This window comes from Dendropsophus ebraccatus, chromosome 6 (genome assembly GCF_027789765.1).
Source record: "Dendropsophus ebraccatus isolate aDenEbr1 chromosome 6, aDenEbr1.pat, whole genome shotgun sequence".
In the NCBI taxonomy this organism is placed as follows: Eukaryota; Metazoa; Chordata; class Amphibia; order Anura; family Hylidae; genus Dendropsophus; species Dendropsophus ebraccatus.
The window spans coordinates 146,382,452-146,409,498 of NC_091459.1; the positions used below are offsets into that span (position 1 = coordinate 146,382,452).

At 43.8% G+C, this 27,047-nt stretch overlaps 2 protein-coding genes across 15 annotated transcripts in view; one reads left to right on the forward strand and one right to left on the reverse strand.

Moving 5' to 3' along the window:
• The window catches only part of OTOF (otoferlin), a 256,523-nt gene that overhangs the window by 14,052 nt on the left and 215,424 nt on the right, over nt 1–27,047 (forward strand). For 10 of the 13 annotated variants that reach the window (XM_069973176.1, XM_069973181.1, XM_069973179.1 and 7 more), the window contains exon 1: nt 18,537–18,694. The exons of the other annotated variants lie outside the window; for them this stretch is intronic. In XM_069973176.1, coding sequence (XP_069829277.1) covers nt 18,616–18,694 — 79 coding nt within the window. In that variant the 5' untranslated portion in view covers nt 18,537–18,615. Of the gene's footprint in view, nt 1–18,536; nt 18,695–27,047 lie in introns of those variants that run through there. 13 annotated transcript variants of the gene reach the window in all.
• CIMIP2C (ciliary microtubule inner protein 2C) lies at nt 949–12,466 on the reverse strand. 2 transcript variants are annotated; one of them, XM_069974119.1, is made up of 4 exons: nt 12,270–12,466; nt 3,766–4,039; nt 3,353–3,465; nt 949–1,061 (listed from the first exon to the last, which is right to left on the reverse strand). In XM_069974119.1, the coding sequence occupies exons 1-4, from the start codon at nt 12,341–12,343 to the stop codon at nt 1,055–1,057; spliced, it is 468 nt and encodes a 155-aa protein (XP_069830220.1). In that variant the 5' UTR covers nt 12,344–12,466; the 3' UTR covers nt 949–1,054. The 2 variants fall into 2 exon arrangements, with proteins under 2 accessions (XP_069830220.1, XP_069830221.1); XM_069974120.1 differs by lacking the exon at nt 3,353–3,465.

A 27,047-nucleotide genomic window follows, 5' to 3' on the forward strand; every position in this document is an offset into this window, starting at 1 on the left:
TCTTTTTCTATTCTTTTTAGTCTCATCTCTTACATCATGTTGTGGGAGGTGGTGGGCCCAGATATCATTGTCCTTGGGTCAAGATGGAGAAGAAAAAGCAAAGTCAGAGCCCTGATCAGGGGGGCTTCTCTCTCTGTATTGTGAGTGTGAATAGGATCTCGAAGATCTGATGTGGGTGGAATATAAAGGCAGCGGAGCCGCGCACTTCAAGTGCTGCTCTGGAGAATGAGGTCTATGAAAGCGTCAGGAAGAATAAGAGAAGAGCGACTGTGGCGATGGGCCCTGCCCTGCACATAATACTAGTGCTCCTAATGCAGAGGGAGTAGCGTGATGTGTCTACAGGAGGGGGTGATGTATGTAAACAGACCGGCTATTATATCATGTTTTCAGAGGGGGAGGCCCCATATAATATTAGACTGTACTGTATTTTCTGCTACATGATGTCTCCAGTTGTCTATGGCATGACCATCTACCATGACCATGTGGCCCCCATCTACACAGACCCCTCAGTAGCAGCGGAGGGTCTCAGACTTGTCATCTATTACCAGCAGTCTACTTATTGTTATAGTCCGTCCTCCACACACACACACACTGTTCTTCTAATGATCCTGTGTATTATACCTTATTGTATATTATAGCCTTATAATCCTCCACGATAGCACAGTGCGGTATATGACATCTGCCGCTCGGCTCCATTGGCGGTGAAGAGGCCGGTCACAGATGATTGATCTCCTCTGCAGTATGATTGGTGGACATAGAGGATGATGGCCGCCGCTCACTGATCATAGCACAGATCACCGCTGATTATTATGGGGGTCTGGTATTATATTCTCAGTCACTCTCATTTTTGCTAAGACCCGTTTCTCTTGTACTGCCCTTTGACTATCTCCCAGGTTGTCTTCTATAGTCCCGATGCCACCATCACCCACGATCATGCCACATTCATCATTTTTGATCTGCTAAATGCCTTTAATTACTGTCTTGTAGTCACAGAAATGTATCTAAAGCCGCCATTGTGGTAACAGACTTCACCGACTCCCGGTATTTACGTCACTCAAAACCTAAAATAAAAGGAGAAAAGTTCAGTATCATGACATATTCAAGTATATATTGTGAGACAGTGACCGGAATGGTGGTTGGGAATCGCTATATCTCCCCAAGATACTTGTCATACGTGAACACTAGGTTCCAGGAAGTCCATACCTCATCCAGGGAAAGCTGGGTGAGATATGGAGGAATCCAGGAAAGTTAAAACCCATAGCAAACTACCTGCTATGGGACTGTTTCCATTTTTATGGAATGACAGGCAGGTTGGTAGTGGGGCCTGTCTCTCCTGTGCATGGAGGTCTCTCCTGGCAGTGTATAGAGCTGTGGCTGTGCATGGAGGTCTCTCCTGGCTGTGGATGTCTCTCCTGTGCATGGAGGTCTCTCCTGGCAGTGTATAGAGCTGTGGCTGTACATGGAGGTCTCTCCTGGCAGTGTATAGAGCTGCGGCTGTACATGGAGGTCTCTCCTGGCAGTGTATAGAGCGGTGGCTGTGCATGGAGGTCTCTCCTGGCAGTGTATAGAGCGGTGGCTGTGCATGGAGGTCTCTCCTGGCTGTGTATAGAGCTGTGGCTGTGCATGGAGGTCTCTCCTGGCTGTGTATAGAGCTGTGGCTGTGCATGGAGGTCTCTCCTGGCTGTGTATAGAGCTGTGGCTGTACATGGAGGTCTCTCCTGGCAGTGTATAGAGCGGTGGCTGTGCATGGAGGTCTCTCCTGGCAGTGTATAGAGCTGTGGCTGTGCATGGAGGTCTCTCCTGGCTGTGTATAGAGCAGTGGCTGTACATGGAGGTCTCTCCTGTGCATGGAGGTCTCTCCTGGCTGTGTATAGAGCTGTGGCTGTACATGGAGGTCTCTCCTGGCAGTGTATAGAGCTGTGGCTGTACATGGAGGTCTCTCCTGGCAGTGTATAGAGCTGTGGCTGTGCATGGAGGTCTCTCCTGGCTGTGTATAGAGCTGTGGCTGTACATGGAGGTCTCTCCTGTACATGGAGGTCTCTCCTGGCAGTGTATAGAGCTGTGGCTGTACATGGAGGTCTCTCCTGGCAGTGTATAGAGCTGTGGCTGTGCATGGAGGTCTCTCCTGTACATGGAGGTCTCTCCTGGCAGTGTATAGAGCTGTGGCTGTGCATGGAGGTCTCTCCTGGCTGTGGAGAGGGTCAGGGCTGCTAAAGCTTCTGCTGGGACTTTGAGCCACACTGGTATTGTACCAACTGATGTTGTTTTATGTTGGGTGACTGGTAGCAAGTCATCTGTATAGCCAGGATTTGCTGTGTTAGTTAGAGCTCAGACGAGCAGGATTTATGTTACTTTGTGCCTGTATGTAAGGGCTGAATTTCTTTTGGTTTCAATAAACAAACAGGGGCATCTCCTGTTTTATACAAGTTTGTGTCACTGTCTCTGACTGCCAATCCTGCTGTCTGCCCTGCTCTACAGAGCTAATCTCCCACAATATACACAATGTAATACCACATACAACCTGAGGACAGGGGAAGCGCTGTTCCTAGAAGAAAGCGGATATACATATGGACTATCCCTTTAAGGCTGGGTTCACACTACGTATATTTCAGTCAGTATTGTGGCCCTCATATTGCAATCAAAACCAGGACTGGATTAAAAACACAGAAAGGATCTGTTCACACAATGATGAAATTGAGTGGATGGCCGCCATATAACAGTAAATAACGGCCATTATTTTAATATAACAGCCGTTGTTTTAAAATAACAGCAAATATTTGCCATTAAATAGCGGCCATCCACTCAATTTCAACATTGTGTGAACAGATCCTATCTGTGTTTTTAATCCACTCCTGGTTTTGGTTACAATATGAGGACCACAATACTGACTGAAACATACGTAGTGTGAACCCAGCCTAAAAGGGTACTCCGGCAAAAATTGTTCTCTTTCAGAATAACCGGTGTTAGAAAGTTATACAGATTTCTAATTTATTTGTATTTAAAATCTCCACTCTTCCAGTACTTATCACCTGCTGTATGTCCTGCGGGAAGGGGTGTATTGTTTCCAGTCTGGAGAGCAGGAGAGGTTTTCTATGGGGATTTGCTGCTGCTCTGGACAGTTCCTGACATGGACAGAGGTGGCAGCAGAGAGCTCAGTGTCACAGTGGAAGATATGTATAAAGAAAAGACTGAGACTTCTCCTCTAATCGAACCCAGTCCAACAATTGCAGTTAAAAAGCTGAAAATGTGGACACAGCCCAATCCTTGTATATAACTTGTCTTCCTGCAGTCCACCACCATTTGCACAATATAAGCATAGATGTGATGGTTTTCCTCCCGGTAGGACACTCACTCTTGCTGGGGCAGTGGGTAGGTCTCCTCGTTCTGGACGGGCAGGATGAAGTGTGGTACCTGATGCACGGTGCCTGTTTTGTCACGGTAGTGATCCCGCTGCTGCTGCGCGCTCTGAAACAACAGTACATAGCATCAGGCTGATTTTACCCCACTTGTCCCGCTGCCCTGATTTAGGGGTGACATGGTACAGAGTAGGGGGCCCAGGATAGATTGAATAGATTTATGCAAAGCATGATGTAAGAAGTAGCTATGGTCTAGGAGCCAGCGTCCGAATCTCACATCATTATAATTGCTTGCAATACTATTCTGACCACATGGTGCGCTGTTATAGAAGGACATAGCTGGGAAATAGACAGAAACTGATTTCCATATGAAAACTGAAGGCAGATATTGTGAATACATTCCACCAACCTTCATAAACTGCTTCAGGTCCTGTGTACGGTCGTAATCCACATTGTATCTGGACCAGGACGGACTGTGCAGATATCTGTCCCAGCCCCGGGAGCGGTTACCAATCACCAGACCCGAGTCATTGGCGAAACTTGTAGGGAACTGTCCCCCTTTATAGTAGGGACTCTGACTGCTGCTGAGTGCTGCGGAGCGGAAATCCTGAAAGCAGCGTGCTGTGGTATTCCCATAGGTGTCACCATAAGTGAAGACTTCAGTGGGGATGTGACCACGATATCTGTACAACAGGAAAGATGGAGGTGAGACAGTAAACACTGAGAACTCCCCATAAAAGCCAGTGAGGGTCCTATTGTGGGGTTGGGGTCCTTCATTTGAAAGTCTTGTCAAGTGGCACTAGACCTTATACTACATAGCAGAAAGTGTGATGTCATATATACTATACTGTCACATGAGAATATATGGAGGAATTGCATGACATTATAACTACTATAATACTGCTCCTATATACAGGAATATAACTACTATAATACTGCTCCTATATACAAGAATATAACTACTATAATACTGCTCCTATATACAGGGATATAACTACTATAATACTGCTCCTATATACAGGAATATAACTACTATAATACTGCTCCTATATACAGGGATATAACTACTATAATACTGTTCCTATATACAGGAATATAACTACTATAATACTGCTCCTATATACAGGAATATAACTACTATAATACTGCTCCTATATACAGGAATATAACTACTATAATACTGCTCCTATATGCAGGAAAATATCTACTATAATACTGCCCCCTATGTACAAGAATATAACTACTATAATACTGCTTCTATATACAGGAATATAACTACTATAATACTTCTCCTATATACAGGAATATAACTACTATAATACTGCTCCTATATACAGGAATATAACTACTATAATACTGCTCCTATATACAGGAATATAACTACTATAATACTGCTCCTATATACAGGAATATAACTACTATAATACTGCTCCTATATACAGGAATATAACTACTATAATACTGCTCCTATATGCAGGAAAATATCTACTATAATACTGCCCCCTATGTACAAGAATATAACTACTATAATACTGCTTCTATATACAGGAATATAACTACTATAATACTTCTCCTATATACAGGAATATAACTACTATAATACTGCTCCTATATACAGGAATATAACTACTATAATACTGCTCCTATATACAGGAATATAACTACTATAATACTGCTCCTATATACAGGAATATAACTACTATAATACTGCTCCTATATACAAGAATATAACTACTATAATACTGCTCCTATATACAGGAATATAACTACTATAATACTGCCTCTATATACAGGAATATAACTACTATAATACTGCCCCTATATATAGGGATATAACTACTATAATACTGCTCCTATATATAGGGATATAACTACTATAATACTGCCCCTATATACAGGAATATAACTACTATAATACTTGTGCCTCCTGATTTCTCTACCTGCTGCCTCTTCCTTCTATAGTCGAGTGGTGAGTTAATGATCCTGAGACACAGAGATAATACATTTAATTACAGAAACATTAGCTGAATCCCCAACTCATTACTGAATGTAATCAGTGTCACAACCCAAGACAAACGCAACTTAGTGGACTCTGCTGCATCAAGAATAAACTCCAGAAAATTACATATTAGTAGGAAATCAATGTTTAATTACTGTAACATCGATTGTTACATGAGCTTTATATTCTGTATCATAACAAGAAAACAGTATATTAAACAGCAGTATTATAGCAGTTATGGTTCAGGGAAGAAAAAGAGTGCTGCACCTCACACCTATGGCTGATACTAGTGCCTCTCGGCTGTATATAAAACATCAGAATTCTGTATGTGAATTGATCAAGCCACACTGCCCCATGTACCGCGTGCAGGTATCTGATACACATGGGTCCCTACACTAAGTCCACACTGTGCCAGTCAGCGACCACCAACCCCGCAGGCGTGCACAGTCAGGGAAGCAGTTATATTCCTGTATATAGGAGCAGTATTATAGTAGTTATATTCCTGTATATAGGGGGCAGTATTATAGTAGTTATATTCCTGTATATAGGAGCAGTATTATAGTAGTTATATTCCTGTATATAGGAGCAGTATTATAGTTGTTATATTCCTGTATATAGGAGCAGTATTATAGTAGTTATATTCCTGTATATAGGAACAGTATTATAGTAGTATATTCCTGTATATAGGAGCAGTATTATAGTAGTTATATTCCTGTATATAGTAGTTATATTATAGTAGTTATATTCTTGTATAAAGGGAGCAGTATTATAGTAGTTATATTCCTGTATATAGGAGCAGTATTATAGTAGTTATATTCCTGCATATAGGAGCAGTATTATAGTAGTTATATTCCTGTATATAGGGGGCAATATTATAGTAGTTATATTCCTGTATATAGGGAGCAGTATTATAGCAGTTATATTCCTGTATATAGGAGCAGTATTATAGTAGTTATATTCCTGTATGTAGGGAGCAGTATTATAGTAGTTATATTCCTGTATATAGGGAGCAGTATTATAGCAGTTATATTCCTGTATATAGGAGCAGTATTATAGTAGTTATATTCCTGTATATAGGAGGAGTATTATAGTAGTTATATCCCTGTATATAGGGAGCAGTATTATAGTAGTTATATTCCTGTATATAGGAGCAGTATTATAGTAGTTATATTCCTGTATATAGGGGCAGTATTATAATAGTATATCCCTGTATATAGGAGCAGTATTATAGTAGTTATATTCCTGTATATAGGAGCAGTATTATAGTAGTTATATTCCTGTATATAGGAGCAGTATTATAGTAGTTATATTCCTGTATATAGGAGCAGTATTATAGTAGTTATATTCCTGTATATAGGGGCAGTATTATAATAGTATATTCCTGTATATAGGAGCAGTATTATAGTAGTTATATTCCTGTATATAGGAGCAGTATTATAGTAGTTATATTCCTGTATATAGGAGGCAGTATTATAGTAGTTATATCCCTGTTTATAGGGGGCAGTATTATAGTAGTTATATCCCTGTTTATAGGGGTAGTATTATAGTAGTTACATTCTTGTATATAGGATCAGTATTATAGTAGTTATATTGTTGTACCCAGGGGGCAGTATTATAGTAGTTATATTCCTGTATATAGGGAGCAGTATTATAGTAGTTACATTCTTGTATTTAGGAGCAGTATTATAGTAGTTATATTCCTGCATATAGGAGCAGTATTATAGTAGTTATATTCCTGTATATAGGAGGCAGTATTATAGCAGTTATATTCCTGTATATAGGAGCAGTATTATAGTAGTTATATTCCTGTATGTAGGGAGCAGTATTATAGTAGTTATATTCCTGTATATAGGGAGCAGTATTATAGCAGTTATATTCCTGTATATAGGAGCAGTATTATAGTAGTTATATTCCTGTATATAGGAGGAGTATTATAGTAGTTATATCCCTGTATATAGGGAGCAGTATTATAGTAGTTATATTCCTGTATATAGGAGCAGTATTATAGTAGTTATATTCCTGTATATAGGGGCAGTATTATAATAGTATATCCCTGTATATAGGAGCAGTATTATAGTAGTTATATTCCTGTATATAGGAGCAGTATTATAGTAGTTATATTCCTGTATATAGGAGCAGTATTATAGTAGTTATATTCCTGTATATAGGAGCAGTATTATAGTAGTTATATTCCTGTATATAGGGGCAGTATTATAATAGTATATTCCTGTATATAGGAGCAGTATTATAGTAGTTATATTCCTGTATATAGGAGCAGTATTATAGTAGTTATATTCCTGTATATAGGAGGCAGTATTATAGTAGTTATATCCCTGTTTATAGGGGGCAGTATTATAGTAGTTATATCCCTGTTTATAGGGGTAGTATTATAGTAGTTACATTCTTGTATATAGGATCAGTATTATAGTAGTTATATTGTTGTACCCGGGGGGCAGTATTATAGTAGTTTTCTTCTTCCCCATTAGCAGACACGCAGTGTTGGATGTGCTTTCTCTCCTCAGTATATTGCAGTAGAGCGGCTATAGAGGTTGGGTAATTGGTTGTTGTTGTTACACTCGGCTGCCCGTGTCTCGTGCTGGGTCACCTCTGCTGCACAGTAATTACAGACTATATTATATATTTTATATCCATAGACACATTTCTTGCTCTGTTGGGTTACACTGCTTTGCACGCTGAATCCCTTCACCCTGGTGTATTCTGGCATTGTGCTGCATCGCATTGGGTCATCTATATAGATAGATATATAATGGGGGCGAGCAGGGCACCTATACATCCTATGCCAGCTGCCGCCTTCTCACACATGCTCATAATACGGCTGACATGTAAATATTTAAAGGAGCCAATGCATTATGCAGCACCCAGCTCTTGTGTTTCACCCTTTCTCCAGTCTATTATACAAGCCCCGGTTGTCACAGAATAGAACAGGGAAACAACAGCTGAAGTCAGTGTAAATAGTAGTCTGACATATCCCATGTAATTGGTCTTCTGGGATCTCCCCAGCGCCTGGGTTTCACTGAAGTGCCTTTATTGAATGTGGTAGAAATTAATGGGAAATGGTCGAGCTGAGAGCAAAGCGTATAGATCCAGTCAGGAGGAACAAATGCAATTTATTTGTCAGGAAGAACTTGTGGAGGACATGGTGCCTGGTGCAGAATATTCTTCTTTAAGGGGGTACACCTTTTGAAAACTTTTTTCCTTGAGTGTAAGGGTACTATTACACAAAGCTACATAACGATTAACGATCTCAAACGATTGCTATGGTGAACGACCTGAAATCGTTCACCCAACTACGCAGAACGATGATCGTCACTTATAATCGTTATTGCGTTCGTCCTGTCATCGCTACTGCGAAGAACCGAACGATGTTTTATTACATGCAAACGATTTGCAAATGATCAACGATAAAAATAGGTCTAAATTCTATTAAACGACCAACGATTTCTCGTTGGTCGTTTAATCGTTGTCTGCTATTACACTAAACTATTATCATTCAAATCCGAACAATTTAATGATTTTTCGAAAGCTAATCATTCCGTGTAATGGTGTGTTTACATGTAACGATTATCGTACGAATTTGCTCGATAACGATCGAATTCGAACGATAATCGTATGTGTAAACGCAGCGAACGATCAAACGACGAACGAGAAATCGTTCATTTTGATCTTTCAACATGTTATCAAATCGTCGTTCGCAAAAAATTCGCAGATCGTTTCGTGTAAACACACCATAATTCTGACACATTATGTGGGGCACTAGGACCATGTACTGAACTCTAGATCACCAGGCGACAATGGTTGACTTACAGGGAAGGTGCAGATAGGTCGTCGGGATTCCTAAAGCAAATGTTAGATGGTTGGCAAGGACGGGGCACATTACATATGATATTAACCATAGATTAAAACAATACCCATATTCCCCATAGTGCATTGGGTTGACGCTTGAGATTAAAAATTGTAACTTTACTACTGACTAAGCGAAAAAGTGACAACTATCAATGCGCCATGTACTAGATATTTCTAACCAATAAGGTGTATTGATGTTTCCATCCAGACACTGGGATAATAGGGGGATTAATCTCAGTCCACTAGACCACCAGGAAACATTTGCCAACCCACCAGTCACCAGGGGTGAGATATATAAACCCTGCCTGAGGTGTCATTTACTAACTACTAGACCACAATGGAAAATCTCTGTTTCTTAGTAAGCCCCCATATAACCAATATGCATGTCTACCCTCCCTTTAAATACCTGGTGTCCTCAGGCCCCCCAGCTGTTACAGAACTACAATTCCCATCATGCCTGGACAGATAACACTAAAGCTAACCAGGCATGATGGGAGTTGTAGTTTGCCACCTGTGCTGTAAATCAATAGAGATGGTCCATAAACTCCAGGAGCACCAGGGAAGGATACAGAATGCTGATACCAATAGGCTGGGCCACAAGGAGCAGGTACTGAGCACTAGATCACCAGGGATAGATCACTGCACCAGGGGGATTCTGGGTACCAGGCAGGCAGTGATATGTTTCCCATCTTGTGGCTTCCTGGATGCTGGGACACTATTGATGAATCTCTGGCCATGTACGGCTGCTTCCCCTGACATCCCTGGATTCAGGTCGGGGTGGGCAGCCGCGCTCTTCCCATCACTTTTCCCCTCAGTAATGCAGGTAGGCAGCAGTGTAAGTACGGCATCTTGTAAGGTGAGCCGCTAGTGTTATCTCCAGCCTCGTATTATATAACCCAGCTGATGAAAAATTCATTTTCACCAAGAAAAATACATTTGTTTTCCATTCGGGTGCAGAATCTAGGACTTTTTACCGTCAGCCGGGAGCACAGCAGCAGCAGAACACGTGTGACAGCCCAGGGGGGATTCCAGGGGAATACATTGATGGCCTCTAAATCGTCGTGTGATGGGTGGGGGGTCGACCCTCTGTACCCCTATGCAAAAAATGTTATTTCAAATTAAGTGGTGTCTCAAAGTTGTTCAGATTTGTAAACCACTTGTGTTGAAAAATCTCCAGCCCTTATCCAGTACTTATCAGCTGCTGTATGTCCTGCAGGAAGTGGTGTATTCTCTCCAGTCTGACACAGTGCTCTCTGCTGCCACCTCTGTCCATGTAAGGAACTTTCCAGAGCAGCAGAGGTTTTCTATGAGATTTGCTGCTGCTCTGGACAGTCCCTGAGAGCACTGTGTCAGACTGGAGAGAATATGCCACTTCCTGCGGGACGTACAGCAGCTGATAAGTACTGGAAGATCAGAGATTTTTAAATACAAATTACAAATCTGTATAGCTTTCTGAAACCAGTTAATTTGAAGGGAAAAAAATTGTCAGAGTTCCCCTTGAAGTCCAAAAAAAGTTGGGCCATACATTCTTAAAGGGAAACTTCACCTAAAATCATTATCATGGGTGGAATTGTATATGTTCATATGTTCAATTGTATATAAGACACTGAGAATCACCAGTAGATTCCCTTCCCAAGGCCACAATGTGTGTACTGGAGACCTCTGGAGAGAGACCCCTGAATGGCACTGTGAGGGGTAAGTTTCTTTACCTGGTGCTGTGATCCGTTATGCCGGAACCCCTGCCCCCACTGCTCCCCCTTTAATTTAATTTAGCTGTTTTTCCCCTTTAAGAGACCATGTGTCCTCCTTGACCTGGCAGAATGTGAGCGCTGATACGTCCTGCCACGTTCTGGAGCGTGACTGGTGTTCCGGGCTGAGGACGCGGCGCTGGGATAAATAATTAATACCAATAAATTAATCATTGAATGAAACTAATTAAACAGTAATAAAGTTTTGCGGCTGGTGACAATAAGTGTCGGCGGTACACGGCCGCGCCGTCCCCTGTGTGTCATCCTGGCAGGCAGAGATACAGGCAGCGGGGTCCGCACCGCTCACACTTTACTACTGATGGGGTTCTGAATGGAAGTTTCTGGGACTGACTATCTATTCATGTCATCTGTCACTTATCCTTTGTATAGATGGTTATTTATTTTCCTGGATTACCCCTTTAAGCTTTGTGTAACCCCCTCAAAGCTGTTGCTTCTGGGAGTGAGTTGTGACACTGTAGAGGGACACATGGCTATTCAGTTTACCCCAGCTTGTTTAGTGCCTGTCTCATTTGGGTGGAGTTGCCCTTTAAGCCTGATCATCTGTGAGAACAGAACTCAATTACAGATGTGGAGTTCTCCACACAAAGCTTAATGAAGGATTAAACACTGACATTTCCATGAATGTAGAATCTACAAAGGGCATCGCCCGCCTGACTCCCGGCCGCCCACCTTGTGGGACCCCTCCCATACCAGGGCTCCTGTATACAGGCTGTAACCTGACAGCTCCACAGAGGTGGGGGGCCTGGAATGAGAAATAATCTGCAGAAGGTGGTAATAAAAGCAATGTTCTGCAAAGCTCCAGAACTAGAAGATTGCTAGAAGGTAGAGGGAGCAGAGCCATGTCAGAGGGGTCAGTGGTGTAATAATCTGCAGAATTTATCACTGAATATCAGGTGGTAGAGGGAGCAGAGCAACGTCAGAGGGGTCAGTGGTGTAATAATCTGCAGAATTTATCACTGAATATCAGGTGGTAGAGGGAGCAGAGCAATGTCAGGTGTAATAATCTGCAGGATCTATCACTGACTATCAGGAGCTAGAAGGAGCATTGCTCTGCAGATCTCTAGAGGGGTCAGTGGTGTAATAATCTGCAGCTTTATAGCTCAGTGTCAGTGAATGACTTCTTCTATTCTTATTGTGTTCTTGCAGTTCCATGTTACATTTATAGGAAAGTTTCTCTGTGAAGAATCCTCTCTGCTTCCCCAGTGTCCGCACAGAGGGCGCAGTACCATAGGGGGTAATAGGGTCACCCGTCCTGCCTCTGACCACATACAAGCAGCTTACCCAGGCATGATGGCAGGTGGGATGTAGGTGGCATTGTTGTGGGTGACGAGGGTGCCTGCACTCCTGGATGCCATCTGTCAGGTGCTCCGCTGTAATGTGATTCACAGGGAAATCCAAGACCCCCGGCAGCAGCAGGGTGGAGGATCCCAGTAGTCAGCCGGCTCCTTATTGTTACTACACAGCGACCTGACGTGAGTTCCCGGGAGTCACAACAAACAGTCACCGAGCAACAACACTCCCTGGTGATGTCACTGACAGTCTAACAAGTGCAGGACTACAGCCGGTGATGTCACACTGTATATTACTGTATATACACCCTGTATGTAACAGTCTAACAAGTGCAGGACTCAAGCCGGTGATGTCACACTGTATATTACTGTATATACACCCTGTATGTAACACAGTCTAACAAGTGCAGGACTACAGCCGGTGACGTCACACTGTATATTACTGTATATACACCCTGTATGTAACAGTCTAACAAGTGCAGGACTCAAGCCGGTGATGTCACACTGTATATTACTGTATATACACCCTGTATGTAACACAGTCTAACAAGTGCAGGACTACAGCCGGGGATGCCACACTGTATATTACTGTATATACACCCTGTATGTAACACAGTCTAACAAGTGCAGGACTACAGCCGGGGATGCCACACTGTATATTACTGTATATACACCCTGTATGTAACACAGTCTAACAAGTGCAGGACTACAGCCGGTGATGTCACACTGTATATTACTGTATATACACCCTGTATGTAACACAGTCTAACAAGTGCAGGACTACAGCCGGTGATGTCACACTGTATATTACTGTATATACACCCTGTATGTAACACAGTCTAACAAGTGCAGGACTACAGCCGGTGATGTCACACTGTATATTACTGTATATACACCCTGTATGTAACACAGTCTAACAAGTGCAGGACTACAGCCGGTGATGTCACACTGTATATTACTGTATATACACCCTGTATGTAACACAGTCTAACAAGTGCAGGACTACAGCCGGTGATGTCACACTGTATATTACTGTATATACACCCTGTATGTAACACAGTCTAACAAGTGCAGGACTACAGCCGGTGATGTCACACTGTATATTACTGTATATACACCCTGTATGTAACACAGTATAACTACAGGACTACAGCCGGTGATGTCACACTGTATATTACTGTATATACACCCTGTATGTAACACAGTATAACTACAGGACTACAGCCGGTGATGTCACACTGTATATTACTGTATATACAACCTGTATGTAACACAGTATAACTACAGGACTACAGCCGGTGATGTCACACTGTATATTACTGTATATACACCCTGTATGTAACACAGTATAACTACAGGACTACAGCCGGTGATGTCACACTGTATATTACTGTATATACAACCTGTATGTAACAGTCTAACAAGTGCAGGACTACAGCCGGTGATGTCACACTGTATATTACTGTATATACAGACTGTATGTAACACAGTATAACTACAGGACTACAGCCGGTGATATCACACTGTATATTACTGTATGTACACCCAGTCTGTAACACAGTATAACTACAGGACTACAGCCGGTGATATCACACTGTACATTACTGTATATACACCCTGTATGTAACATCATTTATCTACAGGACTACAGCCGGTGATATCACACTGTACATTACTGTATATACACCCTGTATGTAACATCATTTATCTACAGGACTACAGCCGGTGATATCACACTGTACATTACTGTATATACACCCTGTATGTAACATCATTTATCTACAGGACTACAGCCGGTGATATCACACTGTACATTACTTTATATACACCCTGTATGTAACATCATTTATCTACAGGACTACAGCCGGTGATATCACACGGTACATTACTGTATGTACCCCCAGTCTGTAACACAGTATAACTACAGGACTCCAGCCGGTGATGTCACACTGTACATTACTGTATATACAGACTGCATACAATATAACAGCTGGAGTACACGGTCTTGGCTCCAGACTGATACATTTTACCTGGTCTGTAATAAACCATCAGGCCAGGAGGGGATTTGTGATGTGTTCCCCTCACAGAGCATTGTCTGAACTTGTTGAACGTATAATCACTTAACACCAATAGATATACTGTGTATCCAATCCAGTACCTACAAAAGTCACTCACAAATGAGATTTTGCAAATAACACAATTTTATTTATTCCATCACAAAAAGAACAACAATTAAAATACAAGACCTTGGAGGTGGGAGACCCCACTACTGGGACTATCGTAGCTATGTATAGATCCAAAGTGCATGTGCATACAGTGGTACCTTGGTTTAAGAGTAACTTGGTTTAAGAACGTTTTGGTTTAAGAGCTCACAGTTTTTCAAAATTGTGACTTGGTTTAAGAGCATTGCTTTGGTTTAAGAGCTCCCTGAACTGGGTGGGAGCGCGAGTGGAGGAGGGACATGGTCTGCATAGCGGGGTCTACAGCCCTGTCCTCTGACCCAGGAAGTCTCCCTCACCTTCCAAATCATAGCAGATCCACTTCAGGCTGGGACTTACATCAGAGGACAGGACGGTGGAGGTAATCTCTCCATAGCTGTAACCCCTCTCTCCCCAGACAGAGAACGCTGCATGTATGTGCCCACATCTCCCTGCTCATTCCTTCCTGCTCCCTGCAGTCTCTGTCCGCCCTTGTGTTTCCCATCCTCTCCATTACTGTACAGTAACTTATAATATCACAGATTCTGCTGTTTCTGAATGTTTGTTTCATTAGTTTTATATGTTGTTCAGAATAATAAATCATTATTTTGGGGTGTGGAACCAATTGTCTGCATTTCTATGATTTCTTATGGGAAAATTTGCTTTGGTTTAAGAGTGGATTTGGATTACAAGCACGGACCCGGAACGAATTCTACTCGTAATCCAAGGCACCACTGTATTTGTAAACATCATAACAGACCCATTTAGCATCAGTGCATATCTATTGCCTTGATATGCTGAAAAAGATACAAAATATAGTATTGCACATGTCACCAAGTTACCCCAAACGTATGTTGTCCCAGTCCGCTGGCCTCCCACCTCAGGGAAGAAGCGGTGCGAAACGGCGTTGGAGTAAGGTGGGAGGCCAGCGGACTGGGACAACATACGTTTGGGGTAACTTGGTGACATGTGCAATATTATATTTTGTATCTTTTTCTTGTTCAGCATATCAAGGCAATAGATATGCACTGATGCTGAATGGGTCTGTTATGATGTTTACAAATATGCACATGCACTTTGGATCTATACATAGCTACGATAGTCCCAGTAGTGGGGTCTCACACCTCCAAGGTCTTGTATTTTAATTGTTGTTCTTTTTGTGATGGAATAAATTAAAATTGTTTTATTTGCAAAATCTAATTTGTGAGTGACTTTTGTAGGTACTGGATTGGATACACAGTATATCTATTGGTGCTAAGTGCTTGCATCGATACTGAGTATCAGTAAAATATAGGTTGTTTATTTATGCAATTTTCTAGGAATATAGGTGTTTGCTGAACGTATAATCAGCCTTCCTCTGTTAGAACTATTAGATCTTTCCTCTGCTTGTATAGAAGAGCGCCCCCATTCACCGACAGCGGGAAAGGAAGATTGTTAAGAGTCAGTGTGTTTCACAATGCAGTGATTATTGCATCTGCTCTCTGGTCAGAAAGGGGTTACTGGTTACGGTTTGGTCAGTAAGGGGTTATGGGGTACTGTCTGGTCACTAAGGGGTTACTGGTTACTGTTTGGTCAGTAAGGGGTTACTGTCTGGTCAGTAAGGGGTTACTGGTTACTTTTTGGTCAGTAAGGGGTTACTGGTTACTGTCTCACTAAGGGGTTACTGGTTACTATCTGGTCACTAAGGGGTTACTGTTTACTGTCTCACTGAGGGGTTACTGTCTGGTCAGTAAGGGGTTACTAGTTACTTTTTGGTCAGTGAGGGGTTACTGGTTACTGTCTGGTCACTAAAGGGTTACTGGTTACTGTCTCACTAAGGGGTTACTGGTTACTGTCTGGTCACCAAGGGGTTACTGGTTCATTCTTTCAAATCTTTCACATTTCACAGTAGGGAATTTCTGGGCAGTGCTCAGTGTGGCCCCCTGGTGTACATGACTGGTAGGTTATTTACTGAAATGTGTTTTGTGGATGGATAGAGAATACAGTGATATCTCTGAGTACAGATAATGTAGTAGATGGGACCTGCAGTCCTATGTAACACCACAGATAACACAGTGATATCTCTGAGTACAGATAATGAAGTAGATGTCACCTGCAGTCCTATGTAACACCACAGATAACACAGTGATATCTCTGAGTACAGATAATGAAGTAGATGTCACCTGCAGTCCTATGTAACAGCACAGATAACACAGTGATATCTCTCAGAGTACAGATAATGTAGTAGTCACCTGCAGTCCTATGTAACACCACAGATAAGTGATATCTCTCTGAGTACAGATAATGTAGTAGATGTCACCTGCAGTCCTATGTAACACCACAGATAAGTGATATCTCTCTGAGTACAGATAATGTAGTAGATGTCACCTGCAGTCCTATGTAACACCACAGATAACAGTGATATCTCTCTGAGTACAGATATTGTAGTAGTAGTCACCTGCAGTCCTATGTAACAGCACAGATAACAGTGATATCTCTGAGTACAGATAATGTAGTAGATGACACCTGCAGTCCTATGTAACACCACAGATAACACCGTGATATCTCTGAGTACAGATAATGTAGTAGTCACCTGCAGTCCTATGTAACAGCACATATAACACAGTGATATCTCTGAGTACAGATAATGTAGTAGTCACCTGCAGTCCTATGTAACAGCACAGATAACACAGTGATATCTCTGAGTACAGATAATGTAGTAGATGTCACCTGCAGTCCTATGTAACAGCACAGATAACACAGTGATATCTCTGAGTACAGATAATGTAGTAGATGTCACCTGCAGTCCTATGTAACAGCACAGATAACACAGTGATATCTCTCTGAGTACAGATAATGTAGTAGATGTCACCTGCAGTCCTATGTAACAGAGATATCACTGTGTTATCTGTGCTGAGTACAGATAATGTAGTAGTCACCTGCAGTCCTATGTAACAGCACAGATAACAGTGATATCTCTGAGTACAGATAATGTAGTAGGTTTGTGTTGTTACATAGGACTGCAGGTCACATCTTCTACCTTCCTACACTTTCTCTGTGTAATAGGAACAGCAGACCGCTTCTATCTTCTATGGGCTGCTTGGAGGATATAATGATCACCTTGGCAGCCCCCTCGCAGCATCCTGCACCCATCCCCCCCCCCCCCATCTTGGCGCGTGTTATAGCACAGTCAGTGGGCGGGGGTACGAGGTGCTCGCTTGCTGTGCAGATCGGGTCGTGTAATAGGGGCTTAAGCTGCCCAAATTGTATTGCTGTTCAGTGTCCAATCTAGACCGCCATACACTCCCTACAGTTACCTATGCAGCATCCACATAACACTTAGTATTGTGCCAGGTTACAGTACATAGAACCAATATTATGGCTTTCATGGTGTTATATTATTAATACCGCCGTATAATGCTCAGTTCTTCTTTATTTACACATAACACTGCAGTTTGGTAGTAAGCCCACCATAAACAGTTACTATTTCTGAATACCCCCCATGTATATCAGTATACAGAGCCTATGCTGTATAATACCGCCATATACGCCTTGCATAGCACCACAATACATTGTAATACTCCCTAGTTTCCACATAGCAATATGATTCAGCTTACACGTAATAGCACTATAAACTGTGAAATAATAAAGAAAGGGGTCTTAGGTTGCTTGTCAGGCTTGTGTACCTCAGGGGGTCCCTGGTATCTGAGAGCCTTTGGCATCTGCCCCCTAGAGGCGGCCTGGTGGCAGTGGCGGTAGCCTAGAGGGCAGGTTATCCGTCATGTAAATGCACATAGACACCTCTGAAGGGTTAACCAGCCTATTAGCTGTGCTTAGCCCATATTATTAACCCTTTGTTCTTCATAGCCCCCCTCCTTTTGTTTGTTTATTGTGCTGTAAGCAGAGACCATTGCATCTGGCTGGAGACCATTGTGAATAATTTACAGGTCTCCTATCTATCTGCAAAAGGAAGGAAAAGGGGCCAGAGTTATCCTGAGAGTGTGTGAGGAGGGAGGAGAATCGCACTCCATGGAGCAGCCCCCCTCCTCCTCTGTCAGTGCACAGTGTATGAGGAGAGAGAGAGGCGCACAGCTCCGGAGGCAGACAGCTGACGATTAGCCGCTCTTCTCCTGCCTGCTGGATGACTGATCCGCACCCACCATGGCTCTAATAGTTCACCTGAAGACCGTGACTGACCTGCGGGGAAAGGGCGACCGCATCGCCAAAGTGGCATTCCGAGGTAAGCGAGCGGCACTCCGGTTATCCCAGCGTATTCCATCGCAAGGATGGAGCATGACTGTGTGTGTATAGATGTGTGGGAGGGGGGAGAAGGAAAAGTTCTCTGCAGAACTGGAGGAGGGAGAAGGTGATGGGGGAGACCTCCTTAACCTGGCCAGATACTGCAGGGTCCCACCTGGACTGTACACCGAGAGAGATGGAAGGACCAGCCTGGACTATAGACATCTAGTGATGTAAGGACCTGGACTATAGGCATCTAGTAATGTAAGGACCTGGACTATAGACATCTAGTGATGTAAGGACCTGGACTATAGACATCTAGTGATGTAAGGACCAGCCTGGACTATAGACATCTAGTAATGTAAGGACCTGGACTATAGGCATCTAGTGATGTAAGGACCAGCCTGGACTATAGACATCTAGTGATGTAAGGACCAGCCTGGACTATAGACATCTAGTGATGTAAGGACCTGGACTATAGACATCTAGTAATGTAAGGACCTGGACTATAGACATCTAGTGATATAAGGACCTGGACTATAGACATCTAGTGATATAAGGACCAGCCTGGACTATAGACATCTAGTGATGTAAGGACCTGGACTATAGAGATCTAGTGATGTAAGGACCTGGATTATAGACATCTAGTGATATAAGGACCTGGACTATAGACATCTAGTGATGTAAGGACCAGCCTGGACTATAAACATCTAGTAATGTAAGGACCTGGACTATAGGCATCTAGTGATGTAAGGACCAGCCTGGACTATAGACATCTAGTAATGTAAGGACCTGGACTATAGGCATCTACTGATGTAAGGACCTGGACTATAGACATCTAGTGATGTAAGGACCTGGACTATAGACATCTAGTGATGTAGGGACCAGCCTGGACTATAGACATCTAGTGATGTAAGGACCTGGACTATAGGCATCTACTGATGTAAGGACTTGGACTATAGACATCTAGTGATGTAAGGACCAGCCTGGACTATAGGCATCTAGTGATGTAAGGACCAGCCTGGACTATAGACATCTAGTGATGTAAGGACCTGGACTATAGACATCTAGTGATGTAAGGACCTGGACTATAGACATCTAGTGATGTAAGGACCAGCCTGGACTATAGACATCTAGTGATGTAAGGACCTGCACTATAGACATCTAGTGATGTAAGGACCTGGACTATAGACATCTAGTGATGTAAGGACCAGCCTGGACTATAGACATCTAGTGATGTAAGGACCTGGACTATAGACATCTAGTAATGTAAGGACCAGCCTGGACTATAGACATCTAATGATGTAAGGACCTGGACTATAGACATCTAGTAATGTAAGGACCAGCCTGGACTATAGGCATCTAGTGATGTAAGGACCTGGACTATAGACATCTAGTGATGTAAGGACCAGCCTAGACTATAGGCATCTAGTGATGTAAGGACCTGGACTATAGACATCTAGTGATGTAAGGACCAGCCTGGACTATAGGCATCTAGTGATATAAGGACCAGCCTGGACTATAGACATCTAGTGATGTAAGGACCAGCCTGGACTATAGACATCTAGTGATGTAAGGACCAGCCTGGACTATAGACATCTAGTGATGTAAGGGCCTGGACTATAGACATCTAGTAATGTAAGGACCAGCCTGGATTATAGACATCTAATGATGTAAGGACCTGGACTATAGACATCTAGTAATGTAAGGACCAGCCTGGACTATAGGCATCTAGTGATGTAAGGACCTGGACTATAGACATCTAGTGATGTAAGGACCAGCCTAGACTATAGGCATCTAGTTATGTAAGGACCTGGACTATAGACATCTAGTAATGTAAGGTCCAGCCTGGACTATAGACATCTAGTGATGTAAGGACCTGGACTATAGACATCTAGTGATGTAAGGACCTGGACTATAGACATCTAGTGATGTAAGGACCAGCCTGGACTATAGGCATCTAGTGATATAAGGACCAGCCTGGACTATAGACATCTAGTGATGTAAGGACCAGCCTGGACTATAGACATCTAGTGATATAAGGACCAGCCTGGACTATAGACATCTAGTGATGTAAGGACCTGGACTATAGACATCTAGTGATGTAAGGACCAGCCTGGACTATAGGCATCTAGTGATATAAGGACCAGCCTGGACTATAGACATCTAGTGATGTAAGGACCAGCCTGGACTATAGACATCTAGTGATATAAGGACCAGCCTGGACTATAGACATCTAGTGATGTAAGGACCTGGACTATAGACATTTAGTGATGTAAGGACCTGGACTATAGACATCTAGTGATGTAAGGACCTGGACTATAGACATCAAGTGATGTAAGGACCTGGACTATAGACATCTAGTGATGTAAGGACCTGGACTATAGACATCTAGTGATGTAAGGACCAGCCTGGACTATAGGCATCTAGTGATGTAAGGACCAGCATGGACTATAGACATCTAGTGATGTAAGGACCTGGACTATAGACATCTAGTGATGTAAGGACCTGGACTATAGACATCTAGTGATGTAAGGACCTGGACTATAGACATCTAGTGATGTAAGGACCTGGACTATAGACATCTAGTAATATAAGGACCAGCCTGGACTATAGACATCTAGTAATATAAGGACCAGCCTGGACTATAGGCATCTAGTGATGTAAGGACCTGGACTATAGACATCTAGTGATGTAAGGACCTGGACTATAGACATCTAGTGATGTAAGGACCAGCCTGGACTATAGACATCTAGTGATGTAAGGACCTGGACTATAGAAAACTAGTAATGTAAGGACCAGCCTGGACTATAGACATCTAATGATGTAAGGACCTGGACTATAGACATCTAGTGATGTAAGGACCTGGACTATAGACATCTAGTGATGTAAGGACCTGGACTATAGGCATCTAGTGATGTAAGGACCAGCCTAGACTATAGGCATCTAGTGATGTAAGGACCTGGACTATAGACATCTAGTGATGTAAGGACCAGCCTAGACTATAGACATCTAATGATGTAAGGACCTGGACTATAGACATCTAGTGATGTAAGGACCAGCCTGGACTATAGGCATCTAGTGATGTAATGACCTGGACTATCTAGCTATGTAGGATCCATCGGTCGGTATTATTTATAGATACTACATGGCGCTGTATTATATCTCTGTGAGAAAACATTCGTAAACCTTGTCACAGCAGATCCACACCGCACATCCCCTCCTGCCCACCAGGGTCACTGTGCTGCACCATGTACTTACACTATGTAATACTATCCGGATGTAGCAGAGCTGAGAGTGTCAGATGTAGTAGGTTGTCTCACATGTACAACATAACGGATGAGATCTGACTGAGGAGAGCAGAGCTGAGTGTGTCCTGTATAGCAGAGCTGAGTGTGTCCTGTATAGCAGAGCTGAGTGTGTCCTGTATAGCAGAGCTGAGTGTGTCCTGTATAGCAGAGCTGAGTGTGTCCTGTATAGCAGAGCTGAGTGTGTCCTGTATAGCAGAGCTGATTCTGTCCTGTATAGCAGAGCTGATTCTGTCCTGTATATCAGAGCTGAGTGTGCCCTTTATTGCAGGGTACCGTGCAGCATAGCTAAGCGTGTCACATGTAGCAGGGTACCGTGCAGCAGAGCTAAAGTCATAAATTTGGAGGCTTTTCCTACTATTTAGCTCAGCTGTGCATGGATTGGCTTTTTCAGTAGTCAGACATGATCCCTCCAGATTTTGGTTGTCCTTGTGGGTGGAGGACAGGGAATGTTCCTCAGGTATGGTGTGTATATAGTAGGTATGTAATATACAGAGAGTGGTAACCTGAAGAGCTGCCTGTGTAATATTGGGGTCTAACACACAACCAGAAGAAGGGCTGCAAAGCAGGAGAGATGTATCCCCAACTTCCTGGGCTCTAACGCAGAATCCTACAGAGGGTCCATATCCCATCAGCTACCTCCTAAAATGGTGGGATCACATGTGCCTGGAGGGTGCGGCTCCTGCTGGATCCCTGTTGTCTCTCAGGCTGTGGGACCTTGTTCTCCGGCTGGATCCCTGTTGTCTCTCAGGCTGCAGGACCTTGTTCTCTGACTGGATCCCTGTTGTCTCTCAGACTTGGGGACCTTGTTCTCCGCCTGGATCCCTGTTGTCTCTTAGGCTGCAGGACTTTGTTCTCTGACTGGATCCCTGTTGTCTCTCAGGCTTGGGGACCTTGTTCTCTGACTGGATCCCTGTTGTCTCTGAGGCTTGGGGACCTTGTTCTCCGGCTGGATCCCTGTTGTCTCTCAGGCTGCAGGACCTTGTTCTCCGGCTGGATCCCTGTTGTCTCTCAGGCTGCAGGACCTTGTTCTCCGTCTGGATCCCTGTTGTCTCTCAGGCTTGGGGACCTTGTTCTCCGTCTGGATCCCTGTTATCTCTCAGGCTGTGGGACCTTGTTCTCCGTCTGGATCCCGGTTGTCTCTCAGGCTTGGGGACCTTGTTTTCCGTCTGGATCCCTGTTATCTCTCAGGCTGTGGGACCTTGTTCTCCGTCTGGATCCCTGTTATCTCTCAGGCTATGGGACCTTGTTCTCCGTCTGGATCCCTGTTATCTCTCAGGCTGTGGGACCTTGTTCTCCGGCTGGATCCCTGTTGTCTCTCAGGCTTGGGGACCTTGTTCTCCGGCTGGATCCCGGTTGTCTCTCAGGCTTCGGGACCTTGTTCTCCGTCTGGATCCCTGTTATCTCTCAGGCTGTGGGACCTTGTTCTGCGGCTGGATCCCGGTTGTCTCTCAGGCTTCGGGACCTTGTTCTCCGTCTGGATCCCTGTTATCTCTCAGGCTGTGGGACCTTGTTCTCCGGCTGGATCCCTGTTGTCTCTCGGGCTGTGGGACCTTTCTCTCCGTCTGGATCCCTGTTATCTCTCAGGCTGTAGGACCTTTCTCTCCGTCTAGATCCCTGTTGTCTCTCAGGCTTGGGGACCTTGTTCTCCGTCTGGATCCCGGTTGTCTCTCAGGCTTCGGGACCTTGTTCTCCATCTGGATCCCTGTTATCTCTCAGGCTGTGGGACCTTGTTCTCCGTCTGGATCCCTGTTATCTCTCAGGCTGTGGGACCTTGTTCTCCGGCTGGATCCCTGTTGTCTCTCGGGCTGCGGGACCTTGTTCTCCGTCTGCATCCCTGTTATCTCTCAGGCTGTGGGACCTTGTTCTCTGTCTGGATCCCTGTTGTCTCTCAGGCTTGGGGACCTTGTTCTCCGTCTAGATCCCTGTTATCTCTCAGGCTGTAGGACCTTTCTCTCCGTCTGGATCCCTGTTGTCTCTCAGGCTGTGGGACCTTGTTCTCCGTCTGGATCCCTGTTATCTCTCAGGCTGTAAGACCTTTCTCTCCGTCTGGATCCCTGTTATCTCTCAGGCTGTGGGACCTTGTTCTCCGTCTGGATCCCTGTTATCTCTCAGGCTGTAAGACCTTTCTCTCCGTCTGGATCCCTGTTATCTCTCAGGCTGTAGGACCTTTCTCTCCATTTGGATCCCTGTTGTCTCTCAGGCTTGGGGACCTTGTTCTCCGGCTGGATCCCTGTTGTCTCTCAGGCTGCACCTTGCTGTCTCTGGTTGTGTCTGTGTGTAATGTAGGATGGTTTCTGTGGTATATTATGGGAGGTGTAGTGATTACATTACAGTGATTGTTCACACTCTATTGTAACCTGATGTATTGAAAGCTACATCTCTCACAATGCAGCGCATCAGCATGCAAATTGTTTCCTGTCAGCTGTGTCTTACTATTACCTTAGTGCACCCAAGAAAAGGTATGAGGTACCCCGGCTTCACATCCTGCAAGGCCTTCATCTCCGTACCATGCAGCATGTCGTCACCCCATCAGGACCAGCATCTGACTGCACTGTATGGAGGGCCGCAAAACCCATCTGCCCAGATCTATGTACCCCAGATACAACAGTATATTGCAGCATGGTGCAGTATTTTATAGAGCGCAAGGATTAGAAAGGTGTTTGTGAATGGTAACACTCACCTGGGGGAGCTGTGCAGTATAATAGACACAACTCTATCCAATATGGAATCAAATCTGCCACCGCCGCTCATCCGGGGGCACCCCTCCCACAGCGTGGTCCTGTGCAAGGACCAGAAGGACCAGGATTCCTCTTATTCTCATAAAATTCATAAGTTTTATGTCTTAATCATCATAAAATAGTCGATGCATTTCGGACCGAGGTCCTTAATGATGGCTCTTTTCCCCGTGGGTCAATCTATTCCAAATGGAATGTACAGGAGGACAATAAACCGGTGGGCAAAGTTGTGTATAACCGGTGTCCTTGCAGTGGTGTGATTAGAGCATTGTGCCGCTGTCAGTGTCCATGCTGTGATCACGCCACTTTGCCCACCGGTTCATTGTCCTCCTAGAACTTGGACAGCTTGAACGTGTTTGGATGTTAGTCGAGGTTCTTTAGCCACCATCCGCACAATCTTTCCTTGAAATCTCTTGTCAATTTTTCTTTTCGGTCCACATCTAGGGAGGTTAGCCACAGTGCCCACATCTCAGGAGGTTAGCCGCAGTGCCCACATCTAGGGAGGTTAACCACAGTGCCCACATCTAGGGAGGTTAGCCACAGTGCCATGGGCTTTAGGGACCTATTTCACAGGAGCGATAATCGGCCAAATCACTCGGTGGAATAGAGAAAGCGATCAGCTGATGATCGTGTCATCAGCTGATTGTTTGACAGGCCGCAATGGAGTTGATGCTGTGCCGCGGGACCTGGGGAGGAAGATGGAGCGGAGGAGAAGTCCAGCCAGGTAATGTATGGTGCAAGGGCTGCAAGGACATCGGTAACAATGTCCCTGCAGCCCTTGCTCAACGATCATCAGGCCGCGGAATAGGCCCAGTAAACGAGCGCCGATCTAGCAGATCGCCGCTCGTTTACATCGTTGATCGGGCTCTGCTCGGCCTGTGGAATAGGACCCTTACACTTCCTGCTGACACTGCGCACGGTAGACACGGGAACATTCAGGTCTTTGGAGATGGACTTGTAGCCTTGACATTGCTCATGCTTCCTCACAATTTGGCTTCTCAAGTCCTCAGCCAATTCTTTGGTCTCTTTCTTTTCTCCGTGCTCCATGTGGTCACACAAGGACACAGGACAGAGGTTGCGTCAACTTTAATCCATTTCAACTGGCTGCGAGTGTGGTTTAGTTATTGCCACCACCTGTTATGTGGCACAGGTAAGTAACAGGTGCTGGTAATTACACAAATTACAGAAGCATCACATGATTTTTCTAAGGGTGCCAATACTTTTGTCCACCCCCTTTGTTATGTTTGGTGTGGAATTATATCCAATTTGGCTTTTTGACAATTCTTTTTGTGGTTTTCCATTGAAGACAAATTAAATGAAGAGATTATTACCAAAGCATTTGTGATTGCAGTCATTTTCTAGAAAAAATTGTGTATTATCTGACAGAATTGCAGGTGTGCCAATACTTTTGGCCAGCACTGTATTTAGGATGGAGGTGCTGACTGCAACTTAAAGAGTCACTGTTATATTTCTTTGCAGAAATCAATAGTCCAGGCGGTTTTAAGAAACTTCGTAATTGGGTTTATTAGGCAAATATGCCATTATCTGCATTTAAAAAGCCTTTCCCCAGCTCCCCCACCCCCCTCCTCTCCTTTCTGTCATCCACTGCTTATTATCAGGAAATCTCGACTGTTTTTTATCAATCGGATCCTGTCTGTGCTATGGAGAGGGGAGGAGGGAGATTAGTGGCAGCAGAGAACAAATCATTACACAGCAGGGGAGCTATTCAGAGGTCGGAGAGGTCAGTGGTGACATCAGAGGAGAGAGCCCTGTGATGTAGCTGTAAATTAACTCTTTGTTGTCCTGTTTTGGTGCCTCATCTCCCTTTCTCCATAGGAAAACCATGAAGACAGAGGGGGGGGGAGCTTCAAACTGCTTTTTCATGATAAAAAAAAATTCATTTTTCGGCTAAAAAACCCAATTACAAAGTTTCTTAAAATCACCTGTACTATTGATTTCTGCTAAATAATTTTAATGACAGTGACACTTTAAGTTGCATGTTTTTTCATTAGTGTTCCTCTTAGTGGAACAGTGCCAATGGACTCCAGTAACCTGGGAGGTGTATTACGGCCGTAGCACTAGTAAATGCCACAGAACACAATATAACACTATGTACTTTATTAGCGCTAATACTGGTCTTTATAATCCCTGCTTCTATATATCGTGCTGATACAGTAACACCAGTGAGGCAGTCTGCATGATGTTACAAAGGACAATATGTGGATGTAAAGCAGTGGGAAGGTATGGGACAGTCTAGCAGTCGGCACCCCATCGGGATCAGCATCCCTCTCTCCCGTAACTTTTTCAG

Excerpts from the sequence above, each read along its gene's own strand:
- CIMIP2C (XM_069974119.1), bottom strand. The coding sequence starts at position 12,343 with ATGGCATCCAGGAGTGCAGGCACCCTCGTCACCCACAACAATGCCACC. Across the intron at positions 4,040-12,269 it reads CCACCTGCCATCATGCCTGG|ATATCGTGGTCACATCCCCA; the intron begins GTAAGCTGCTTG and ends CCTGTTGTACAG. Across the intron at positions 3,466-3,765 it reads ACCTGAAGCAGTTTATGAAG|AGCGCGCAGCAGCAGCGGGA; the intron begins GTTGGTGGAATG and ends CTGTTGTTTCAG.